General features: G+C 39.0%; 1 protein-coding gene across 6 annotated transcripts in view; it reads left to right on the top strand.

Annotated features, from left to right (window-relative positions):
- Positions 1-12,808, top strand: part of CD47 (CD47 molecule) — a 43,013-nt gene that overhangs the window by 3,260 nt on the left and 26,945 nt on the right. For 5 of the 6 annotated variants that reach the window (XR_009222219.1, XR_009222220.1, XM_058555742.1 and 2 more), the window contains exon 2: positions 7,947-8,294. Coding sequence is in view for 4 of the 6 variants with exons in the window: in XM_058555742.1 (XP_058411725.1) it covers positions 7,947-8,294 (348 nt within the window). In the remaining 2 variants the exon portion in view is untranslated. Of the gene's footprint in view, positions 1-6,030; positions 6,149-7,946; positions 8,295-12,808 lie in introns of those variants that run through there. The other variant, XM_058555745.1, reaches the window with a different exon arrangement.

The raw sequence follows: 12,808 nt of genomic DNA, 5'->3' as shown, positions 1-12,808 counted from the left end.
ATTTAGATTAGGAGAATAAGTGTTCGTGTTTGAATACATGTCACACTTATGGGTTAAAAGGCAAAGTAAGAGATCTGGCAAGTGCAGGGTCTGTCAAAATTGCTTTTTCTGTTTCAAGTAAGTATGGGTCCATGCTATGCTTTAAGCAAGACCCTCTTGGACATATAGACAAATTTCAGACTGTGTGCTTCTTAATAACTTAAGATGTGGTTTATAGACAGTAGAGATTTTTTTGTTTTTATCCCTTGATGGTACTTAATATATTTTAAGTGCTTGGTAAGGCCGTAGTTCTGGGTGTTACTGACTTTAAACTGCCCTGCTTCCTGTAATTCTAGGTCGGCCACTTCCCTTCTTATAAGGCCACTTTTAAATCTAGTGAGGGGATTACTTTGAGTCAGAACTAAACAACTTGTGGACACCCCACTGTACCCCAGAACTTACCTGGTCTCTGTTGAGGACACATCTGACTAAATCCTCCTTTTTGTCCCTGATTCTAACCTGGTTCATTTGGAGACTCCAGTTCCTACCAGGGGTTTAGGTCTGGTGGCCAAAACTGGTAGGATTCACTCTGGCAGGTCTTTACTCATGAGCTTTGTGTCATTTCCTGGGGCTTCTTACTCCATTCCTGAACATCCATTCCAAGCAGATAGTTAACTTTCTACTCTACTGCAGAAAATAGTGATGTGTGGTGGGGATTCTCTCAACTTCCCTCCTACCATTGCTAAACTTATCTATAATATCTTAGACAACCTTCTCATGCTCCTCCCTCACCTAGTTTCAGAAGAATGCCTATTCACCTTTCTGAGGAAAGGACCACTTGTCTACAGCTCCTTCATCTCCACCATTTTGGAGATCTGCCCAATTAGCTTAATTCTTCAGTCTTGTGTCTTGGATTTTTCCCTCTGCATTGGTTCCTTCATCTTAGCTTGCAGACATGCTCAAGTTTTACCCCATTTTAAAAACAAACAAGCAAACAAGAGGAACCAGAAAACCTTGCCCTTGTCCCTGCCTCCACACTCTTTCCATTCTTGCGTTCCCGCTCATCTTTCTTACACTGCCACATGTATTGAAGAGAATCACAGCCTCTTCTTTCTCCCCTCCCATTCACTTCCCAAATGTAATCACTAGTGGGACTTCTCATTCCACTAGTCTATTGACATTGCTGCAGATAAAGAAGCTAATGATGTAGTTTTCAATCTAGAGACTGTTTTTCCTAATCCCACTTAACATCTGTTTTGTCCATATTAAGACCCTCCCTTGGTGACTGCCATGGCGTTCTTTGCTGCCTCACTTACTTCTCTCGCTTCTTTTTCTCACTTCCTTGGTTTGTTCCTCTTTAACTACTTGCTCCATAAATGTTGGTGTTCTCAACATTTTACTCTCTGGTACCTGCTCTGTTTGCTTTGCAAGGACTATCTGGGCAATCTTGTTTATGCTCGCGATTTCAACGACTAGCTGTATTCTTGGTGATCACCAAGTCTTTGTAGCTCCAATCTTCCTTCTTAAATCCAGATCCATATATCCTGGAATCTACTGGATATCTCCATTTCACTGTACCACATGTACTTAAATACTCAGTCTATTAAATATTGAAGGAATATTCCCCCTAAATCTCTTTTCTCTGTAGTTAATCCACAATCTAACTAGGTACACATACTATTTTAATTAATAACTTTAATTCTTCTCCCTCACCTTCCACATCTGACTTACGTTGATTTTACTTCTTTTTCACTGTAATTTTTTGGCCTTATCTCCAGTGGTAATTTACCTGGTCTATTGCAGTGATCTCTTAGTGAGTCTCCTTTCTCTTCTCCCCTCCCACCTTGAATTCACCCTTCATACTGCTGTATTATTTTTTTTAATGCAAGTAAATCTAAGTGGTTTGCTATTGCTTATATTATCAAGTCCAGACTCCTCAGAATGACATTCAAAGAAGCCTTTACAGTATTTCTTAACCAACTTTTCCAGACCCTTTTACTAGAGATCCCCTGAATAATCTTCTGCTTCCAGTTACTCATTTTCTTCATTCCTCCGTACGTGTTACTTACTCTGCCTAGAAAGCCCTTCTTTTCCATAACATTCCTGCTCATCCTTCAAGACCCAGTTTAAAACTCACTCTCTAGGAAGATCATTCTTAGACACATTCATATAATTTTTAAGGAACTCTTCCATCCAACCTGCAACTGACTTCATTGATACTTTCCATTAAAATATATATCTTCACGATTCCGTAATCAGGTCTATGGACGTGAGAAGCAGTGGAAGATTCTCTTGAAATATGGAAGAAGAGTGAATCCTCTCTGATATGATTTTTAGATTTTTCTTTCTTGGGATTCATCCTTTAAATTTTTCACATTCATAAGGAATGTATTGACTCCTACTTGGTGGACCCTGAGTTAAGTCTATGGGATACCAAATGAAGACATTGTCCTTCCTTTTCTTCCTTTTGAGCCTAATGGAGAGGTCAGTTAAGTAAAACAGTAATTACAGGATTCACTAGGAAGTACAGTGACAACGCTTGAACGGGGGCGATGGGAGCAATAGGGAGGAAGTGAGCACAGTTGTGTAGAGCTAGGGAAGGGTACGGAATTGAGCGTCTCCACTGTGCTTTAGCAGGAAGAGCCAAAGTTAGCAAACTATAGCTGCCATGTAATGAGCGTTTGCTATGTATGTGAAAGGCACTGCACTAAGAACTTCATGTTCTCATGGGCCAGCCCCGTGGCTTAGCGGTTAAGCGTGTGCGCTCCACTGCTGGTGGCTCAGGTTCGGATCCCGGGCACGCACCACTTCTCCGGCCATGCTGAGGCCGCGTCCCACATACAGCAACTGGAAGGATGTGCAGCTATGACATACAACTATCTACTGGGGCTTTGGGGGGAAAATAAATACATAAATAAAATCTTTAAAAAAAAAAAAAGAACTTCATGTTCTTGCCTCATTAAATCTTAACAAAATCTCTATGAGGTCTGTACTATCACTATTCACATTTTATAGATGAGGAACCTGAGGTTCAGAGGTTAAGTAACTTGCCTAAGGTTATACTTCTGGGAAGAGCTAAGTCTTGAGCCAAAATCTGACTCCAAAATGTGTGCTCTTACCTAGGCACCCAGTGAAGGGTGTGAGTTTCTTTAGGCTGGGAGAATAATATGTGCAAAGGCATGGAGATGGGAGTTCATGTGCATATTCGTGGATTGCAAGAAGGTCATTAAGACTGGAGCTTAGTCTGGAAATGAAGTTAGTACAGGAGATGGAGCTAGACAGGATCTTGAAGGACCTGGTTTGTATTCCATGCTAATGCACTTAGAATTTAGCCTGAAAAGGGGAGAGGGTGTTGTATATTAGGCAAAAGAGTGCACATTTGCATTTAGAACAGCTATTTTGGGAACTGTGGAAAATACACTGGGGCTGAGATAGGGAAACGTTGAGGCTGGAGGCAGGGAGCGAGTTAGGAGGATATGGCTGTAGTTCAAGGGAGAATTGATGAATGTCTAGTTCTTTCATACAACAGACATTGATTTAGGAACTATTAAATAGGTTGAGCCTACCAAGAATTCTCCATGGCTAAGGAGAAGGGGGAATCCAGCATGAGTCTTAGGTCGAGGTCTGGTTGACTGGTAAATAATAGAAAATGCTTTAGGTAGCTGAGGGTTTGGGAGGAGGGTAGGGAGTGGGTAAATAGGTTTTTGGACCTGTTGACTTTGAAGTAACGGTGGTGCATCCAAGTGGGAATGCACAGCAGACGGTTGGCTTTCCAAGGTCTGCAGTTAGGGAGAAAGGTGAGGCCTGGTTAAATAAACTGTGTGTAAGTCGTTAAAACCATGGAGTAAGGGAGAATACTGAGGGGAAGGGCAATGCTGGGTAGGAAGGCCATAGGAACACTCATATTTACTGTGTCAAGGAATAGAGTTCAATAAAGAAGGAAAGCTGGGACGGAGTAGACAAAGCAGTAGAAGGAAATTCAGAATCAAGAGATATTACAGAGGCCAAGGGACAAGAGCAGGAAAGGAGCTGCCCACTGGCTCAAGGACTGTGGAGAAGTCAAGACAGACAGTGAACCATGCACATTTAATTTTTCACAAGGGACTATTGGTGAGTTTGGCAAGAGCTGTTTGATGTGAAGAAGGAGAGGTGGGGAGGTGGAGGCCGGATGGCAGAGATTTAAGAAGTGAATAGGAGGTGAAGAAATGCAGTTAGATTATTATTTTAGGATGCTAGGGAAGAGAGAGACAGGTATGAGGGATTTTTAAGAAGTTGGCTAATATTCAAGCATTTTTTTAAAATGTAAAAATAAATAAATAAATAACCCATGTAAATGGAATAGAGGGCTGTAGGAGGCTGATAATCAGCTAGGGAAAGGCCTTAAGGAGATTGATGGGTGTGGAGGCAGAAATGGCTACTAGCTCTCAAGTGAAAGAATTCATTTCTGAAGAGGAGGAACTGTGTGTGGGGGGGGGCGTGTAGGTAGTTGGGGTTGCAGGTAAATTTGTAGGTGGGAGTTTTGGAAGCTTCTGGCTTCTCATCTGAAGGAATCAATTAGCATTAAGAAACAGGGAGAGAGGGCTTCTTTGAAGAGTATAGGATAAGCTCTTGCCAAAGGAGAGTGACCCAGTAAAAAGATAAAAGATTGAAGGCCCAAACGGGTGGGGACTGTGACAATCTTCTGTTGTTCCCTTAGTAGCAACACAGATTTTCTTAGAAATCTGTGAGACTGATTACTCTCCTGCCCATCCATAGAACTTCGTTCATACAGGAAGGATGGCACTTATGACCTCGTGTTATGCAAGGTACATAACGTTTCCCCAAGAGAGAAGTGTAAGCTTCTAAAAGATAATTCCTATATTTTTTTCATCATTGTATCTCCACATCCTATCACAGTGTTTCAGGTAGGTAATTCTCAATAAATGTTTGTTGCATTTTTAAATTTCTGAGCTGGACTTGTGTGCTGTGACTGCAATGTATTGAGCCTTCTTTGCAACTACATAGTAGCCATTTTCAGGACTGTGGTATGAGATGGTTTGGGTTGGTGGTCTGTATTCACAGAGGTTGTAAGGTCCAATATTTTTGGTATTTGATGTAAAATAATTTTCTCATTTCATTTGTTAGTTTATCTGTAACTCTGGCATCACTGATGGTTATGTTTGTCTACTCCTATCTGATTTAGACTCCTATAGGCATATCTTGATTATTGAGAATTTCCTTATTCATATTAATTATCTATGTTCCTTTGTTTATCTCTATATTTTAAATCTTTCTTTCACTTTGCTCTTTCATCAGAAGGCAGTAGCCAAAAGAGAGAAAATGCAAACCAGATAATTTTACTACTTAATTGTTTTTTAATAAATGTTTATAGAGGATGAAGTTGTAGTTAACAGCTGCTGGAGTGACATTTTTAGACTACCCTTATTTATTAATTATTAGTGTAAGGGTTATTCAAGTTATGCTTTATCCAGGTCAATTTTACTTTGAATTTTATTGGCAGCATTTATTCTACTTAAACTGCTTCAGCTATAAAATTTTTTTATTACAATAAATAATGCAGTGCAATTAGTGCTTTCTGTATTCTTTAGAAAATTTCTTCTCTAAACATAAGTTATGAAATTATAGAGTGTTTGCTGACCATTTCTGCTTACCTAGAGCCTTCTAAAAAAGTTCACCAGGATAACTGAGCTCTTCACTTGTATCTCTTTTATTAAAGGATAATTTGTAGTTGGTAAAATCTTGACTCAAACATATAAAATGAACACGTCAAAGATTTTATTTCATGCATTAATTAATGAACAAACCAGGAAGATTGAAAACCATCTGGGTTTTAAAAGAAAATTGGAAAAACAGACACATTTATAGGCAATCAGGAATGCTGAAATGGACTTGCTAATAGGTGCAAAATTGGTCAATATCCTCAGGGCAGTAAAATGAAATTTTTTGAAAATTTTTTTCCTGTCTTCCACTAGGTGGAAATCAATTGCAGAACAAAGCTTATTTGTGTCTCTGTGGACACGAATCATTTGCATTATCATCGGTTTTCTACAACTCACGAAATTGTAAAAGAGCCCAGTCAAACACAGCAAAAGGCACAAGCCCCTATAAAATCAGATATTGCCAGAGGATCTGTCAGACAATGCCCAGCGTTCCACTGAAAGGACGCCTGGTAATCTTTTTGTCCGTTTCAAAATCGCTCACCATCTTTTCTGACACTTTCCGTCCTGTCTAATTCAGCATCATAGCCGCCTTCTTCTCTCCTTGTTGTACGCTATAGTCTGCTCCTCAATGCTTCTTTCTCAGGGGAAATAATTCACAAGTCTCAGGTTTTGAAGAATTCAATTGCAAATTCAGGTTTGCCTGAGGCTTCCTAATATTTGGGTGGCTAGAAATGTAGAAAACTGGGAAGAGGTGAGCTGTTGGCGCTCACAAGGTGGGTTCAGACTGAAATTACCAGAAATATAACAATTTAGACCTGCCAGAGATGTTTCCGATCATTACATGAAAATACCACATTGCCTAGTTTTCCTAGTATCACGCTCCATATTTATAGCACAGGATTGTTGGAGAGCCTTGCCTGTATATTTTCTCCTTAGATGCTCACCACAATTCTGTGAAGTGGCCCAGTGTTCCTTTTTGATCCTCTTACTTACAGAGAGTAAGCCAAAGCATAGAAATGTTAAGTGACTCGCTTAAGGTCGCATACTGAAAAGTGACAGAGATGGGATTTGTACTCAGGCTTTCTGAACGTTGTTCCGTTCATATTCCATTAAGTGTCCTAGCATTCAATTCAGTGGGAGTTTATTGAATAATAATTATGTTCCTAGAGTAATAACATCCTATGCTCCTGACTTTTATTCCCAGTTTATATAGAAGGAAGAAAGCTTAAGGATGAACTATTAAAATTGCTATTTTGTTTATATTTGTTAGTGCTTTGTTTTTTGAGAGAAAGGCCAACTAACTACTTAGATAAGAGAGTTGATAAATGGCTGAAAAATGTGGAAGACAACTACAATTTCTCCACATTCTTGCATGTTTTAGATGAAAGATGAGTGATTGTGTTTACTTTCCCAATTCCTTTTTTATAAGGCAATGACTGGTAGTTTATTCTATTGAGAAGAGTTGACAGAATATAGCCTTCTTATTAGCAGTATCTGCTCTTGGTTTCAATGAGTTTCTTAGCTTTATTTTGAACAGTTTATGATTTCTAGGAGAAAGGTATACCTGTAAAATACATTTGGAAATTGTTATTCTGTGGCTTCAATGAAATATAGGGGTGGGAAAAATGCCTTTCAATTGTATATAATCCTTTATAATACTTACATACAAACGTCTATTGCTGTCTGTATTTTGCAGTGTGGAAATAGCCACAGAGAATGTTTTTTCTCCTTAGCATTCTAAGACTAGTGGAAAGATGTGATGTGATTCATCCAATTTACTTTTTATATTAAAGTATAGTAGAGCCTGCCACCTTTTTTGGAAATGCAACATAAGGATAGAGATAAACTTCATATCAGTTTAGCAGGTGGTATTTGGAGGAAGTGTATAGGAGTTGAGACTGAATATAATATTTGGTTTGATTTTCTGTTCAGAATTTTCCCATGGTAAGGACAATATTTTTCTACATATATCAGTAGGCAGTAATGATTACTCAGAAGCTTCCAAAGCCAGATACCACACCTGCATGTTCCAACATGGTTGCTGAATTTATTTCCAAGACGCATGATAATGTATACTTTGTATTACTGAGAAAGAATTAGGAAAATTTACAATGTAGTCTACCAGCTGTGCACATTGATATTAAAATAATTTGTTTCTTTTTTTCACCTTCGGGTCTTCTCTACAGCTGCACTGCTTGCTTACGTGAACAACTGAAGCATTGCTCTTTATCTTAAGGATTTTTTACATAACTAAGATCTTACAGAATTCTATAGCAAAATGAATTTTCTTTTATTTTTCTTTTCCAGGTTCCGCTCAGCTAATATTTAATATAACCAAGTCTGTAGAATACACCGTTTGCAATGAAAGTGTCATCATCCCATGCTTTGTTAATAATGTGGAGGCGAAAAGCATTACTGAAATGTATGTAAAGTGGAAATTTAAAGGAAAAGACATTTACACCTACAGTGGACAAGGGCAAAAGACCACTAATGACCTCGACTTTAAGAGTGCAACTATCACAGCTTCAGAATTACTAAAAGGCATTGCCTCTTTGAAGATGGATAAGAGGGACGCCCGTGTAGGAAACTATACCTGTGAAGTGACAGAATTAAGCAGAGAAGGCGAAACCATCATAGAACTGAAATATCGTGTTGGTAAGACTTCTATACGAGCTTTTCTTTTATTTGTCCTGCAGCAACCTGATCCTATTAGAAAGGGCGCAGAATGAGACTGGGAACTCCTTAGAATCAAAAAGCAGGCTGTTAATAATAAAAGTTGATGTAATGTTTGTTAGCAACTTTAAGATCATGAGTTTTATCTTACTTGCTCTTTTACTTTTCACAGTAAAACTCCTTTGCTGTTTGCTAAATTGTATGTTGTGTGGTTCTCAGATTTTTGGTCTGAGGACTGTTGTGTTGATGTGAGCGGTCCTGGTGTCACCTGCTCTGCATTTCTCTTTGCTGCTGTCAAAAGTACTTTCTTTCGAGGGGCCAGCCTGGTGGTGTAGTGGTTAAGTTTCCACGAGCTGCTTCACAGCTTCTGATCCTGGGCTCAGTCCTACCCACCTCTTATCAAGCCATGCTGTGGCGGCATCCCACATATAAACTAGAGGAAGATGGGCACGGATGTTAGCCCAGGGCCAATCTTCCTCAGCAAAAAGAGGAGGATTGGCAACAGATGTTAGCTCAGGGCTCATCTTCTTCACCAAAAAAAAAAAAAAAAGTACTTTCTTTTATGTGATTTTCCAGCCTCTTTCCAATTATTTAGCCTTTTTTTTTTTTTCTAACTTTACACTTTGATCAAGGGTTGACAAGTCCCAGCTATGCTCCCTCTGGAAAGCATAGATTAGAAGGAGAATCAGGAGATTAAAAATCGCCTTATCGTGGATGATTCCGTGAGGTTTCCTATGCTTAGCCGTGCTTTGCTGCTTTTTTCCTTGGCCAAGATATGGGAGAGCTAGAGATCCAATTTAATTTATTTGAATTTACCTTGGTTATAGCACCCTGATTCTGCCCTTTCTTTGCAAGGTTGGGTTGGTGAGCTGTGTAAAGCAGTAAAGTTAGCTCAAGTCAGCAGTCGGCTTTCTTTTCCTTGATGTGCCAGCTGAGGTCTTCAACCACATGCAAGTGTGTTCTGACTCTCTATGTTGACAGCTCTATTCAGAATCACTAGACATATTACTGACCTCGGGATGAGACCATACTTTGAGAACCTCTGCTTTAGATGGAATCAGAACAGTTGAATTGGATCAACTGTTTGCCTTCTATTCTTCTAGTGTTTACTGTTTTAAGATGTCTGTTACCAGGTTTGTTTGTTTTGTTTCTTTGTTTTCAAAGTGCCCTATAAAATATGAGCTATGCTTACTTTTGGGGCCATTAAAATGAGAAGGAATTGTTTTGTTTTAAAGAATAGAAAATTCTACCAGAGGTCTCAGATATTAGGCTTCACACCTATTTTTTTTTTTTTTTGGAATAATTGTAGATTCAGAGGAGGTGGCAAAGATAGAACAGAGAGGTACTGTGTACTCTTTGTCCAGTTTCCCCCAACGGTTGCATCTTATGTAAGTGTAGTAAAATATCAAAGCCAGCAAATTCACAATGGTACAGTGTATATATTTCTGTCATTTTATCACATGTGTATATTTCTGTAACTACCACCACAATCAGGATATAGAACTATTCCATTAATACAAAGATCTCACCCCTACCATCCCTAACCTGGAAAGCATTAACTTGTTCTCCGTATCTATAATTTTGTCTCTTTCACACTGTTATATAAATGGAATCATCTATCCAAGTTGTTGCGTATATCAATAGTTCATTCTCTCTTCTTTTTTTTTGGCTGAATAGTATTCCATTGTATGGATATTTCACAGTTTGTTTAACCATTCACCTGTTGTAGGACATTTTGGTTGTTTCCAGTCTTTGGCTATTACAAATGAAGCTGCTGTGAACAATTGTGTACAGGTTTTTATGTGGACATAGTCTTCATTTCTCTGGATAAATGCCCAGAAATTACTGGGTTGTATATAAGTATATCCTTAGTTTTAAAGAACCTGCCAAACTGTTTTCCAGAGTGGCATTCCATTTTACATTCCCATCAGCAACATATGAGTGATCTAGCTTCCCCTCATCCTTGCCAGCATCTGGTGTTGTCACTATTTTGCATCCACTTTTGACTGCAAAAAAAAAAAAGAAAAGAAAACCTCCTTTGCATGAAAAGGTTAATTTGGGCAGGACTCTTTCTGTGGAATACAAATTTGTTGTGATAATGATATCTACCCATCATGTGGACTTTGGGGATTTAGGGAATTGAAAGCATTTTTACTATGTTGTGCTTTTTTGCAACTATAGGCATAAATGAGAAATAGAAATGACTTAATAGAGAATTCCACTTGGTAGAAAGCGGAGTAATGGTGGCCATCGTTTGTGCCATTTTTTGGAGCACTAGTACTGAATGTGTGGAAATACTGCCTATAAGACAGACTTTATATACCTCTGGTGCCTGTGGGTAGTACGGTACCATGGAAGGAACACAGGATTTGAGTTTAGAAAGCTTTCACCATTTTCTAGTTTAAGAAAACTTGGATAAGAAACTCAACCATCTGGCCCTCAGTTTTTTATCTGTAGCATGGGGATGCCATCTCCATCACAGAATGGTTTGAGATGTAAATGAGTTGATATCTCTCTTACTTAAAAAAACATTTATTGAGTATCTACTATATGCCAGGCTCTGTGGATTCAGTGATGACTGAGACATGATCCCTGCTTTCAAGGAAGTGATAGTAGTACAAATAAGAGCAGTAAAATAACCTAACATTTATTTGAGCTCATGCTGGACACTTATGTACGTGTATCCTGTGATCTTCTTGATAACGCTAGGAGATAGATACAGATCTTACCATTTAACAGATGAGGACGCAAAAGAGATTTAGGGTACTTGTTCAAGGTCAGAGTCATAGCCAGGATTTTAACCTAGATCTGTCTGTCTTCAAAACCCAGTATTTTTACCACTATAGTATATGGTTTCTGTGAAAACACCTTGTAAACAACCAAATACCAAATGTAAATAATAGTTACAAAATTTGTTATTAATATCTATATTTATATTATTAATGATACAAAAACTTGGAAGCTTAAAATTTTACATTATTAGGATTTTGTTTAAAAAGGTCAGTTCAAGTTCAGCAAAGTTGCTATTTCCATCATTATCAGCATAATATACGTTAGATTCATAATGTTGACATGGAGGATTGCAAGATCCTTGTATTAGTCTTCTCCTGCTGTGTAACAAATAACCACAAACGTAGCAGCTTAAAACAACACCCGTTTATTAACTCACAGCTTTGTGGGTCACAGTTCTGGTCATGGTGTGACTGGGTTCTCCACTCTGAGTTGTACAAGGCTAAAATCAAGGTGTTGGCCAGGCTATGTTCTCATATGGAGTTCAGGGTCCCATCCCAAGCTCACGTGATTGTGGCAGAATTCAATTCCTTGTGATGGTAGGACCGACGTCCCTGTTTCTTTCTGGATGTCTGCTAGGGGCTTGTCTCAGCCCCCAGAGGTTGCCCCCACTCCCTGCCACACAGCCCCTTCCATATTTAAAGCCTGCAAAGGAGAGTCTTCCTCTTGTTGAATCCCTCAAACATGTTGAATTTCTTTTGCCGGGAAGAGCCCAGATTCTCTTAAGGGTTCACTTGATTAGGTCAGCCCCCTCTCTCCCAAGAACAGTCACCCTTTTTTTTTTTTTTTTTTTTATTTATTTATTTTTCCCCCAAAGCCCCAGTAGATAGTCGTATGTCATAGATGCACATCCTTCTAGTTGCTGTACGTGGGACACGGCCTCAGCATGGCCGGAGAAGCGGTGCGTTGGTGCAGGCCCCAGATACGAACCCGGGCCGCCAGCAGCGGAGTGCGCGCACTTAACCGCTAAGCCACGGGGCCGGCCCCAGTCACCCTTTTTTTAAAGTCAACTGATTGGAGACCTTAATTGCATCAGCAAAATCCCTTTTGCTATATGGCTTAACATAATCATGGGAGTGAAATCTATCATAGTCACAGTCTCATCCCTCCTTCAAGGAGAGAGAATTATAAAAGGCTGATTGTAGGGGGCAGGGATTTCTGGAGAGGCACCTTAGAATTCTGGGTTTGATTAAATAATCAGGGGCTGTAGCCTAACCAAGTCAATACATCAAAAAAGCCATCACAATCCTGAAACATAAGTAAAAGTGTGGCTTGAATTTTAGTGTTGTAAATTTTATTGTAATCTTATTTTGTGGAAACTGGTGTTTTCTCTGTTTGTGAAGGTTTACCATGTATGTATTTGAAGGAGAGGAACACTTAATTAATTGGAGTGATCTCTTCACTTTTTTAGGTTATCCCATTTTTATACAATGATAAGAGAAATGAAGTCTTGGGTTTTTATAATGCTTAGGCTTGGAAGCAAAATTTAAACACTCATCCACAGACCACACCCTCTTAATATCATTTCTTTGCCTTTCCACCAATAAGAAGTTCGTCTTCCTAGAACCACTCTACCTGACCAGGAATTAGGGGAGAGTAATGAGCAGAGTTATCAGCCATAGCTTCAGTGGAATAAGATTATGGATGCCCTTGGGTTATCTTTCTTAATCCTGAGGTAGAAAAATATCTGATATTATTCTTAGTCC

The sequence above is a fragment of the Diceros bicornis genome, chromosome 15 (assembly GCF_020826845.1).
Source record: "Diceros bicornis minor isolate mBicDic1 chromosome 15, mDicBic1.mat.cur, whole genome shotgun sequence".
In the NCBI taxonomy this organism is placed as follows: domain Eukaryota; kingdom Metazoa; phylum Chordata; class Mammalia; order Perissodactyla; family Rhinocerotidae; genus Diceros; species Diceros bicornis.
The sequence above is the reverse complement of the archived record's forward strand: the minus strand, read 5'-3'. Positions and strand labels throughout refer to the sequence as shown.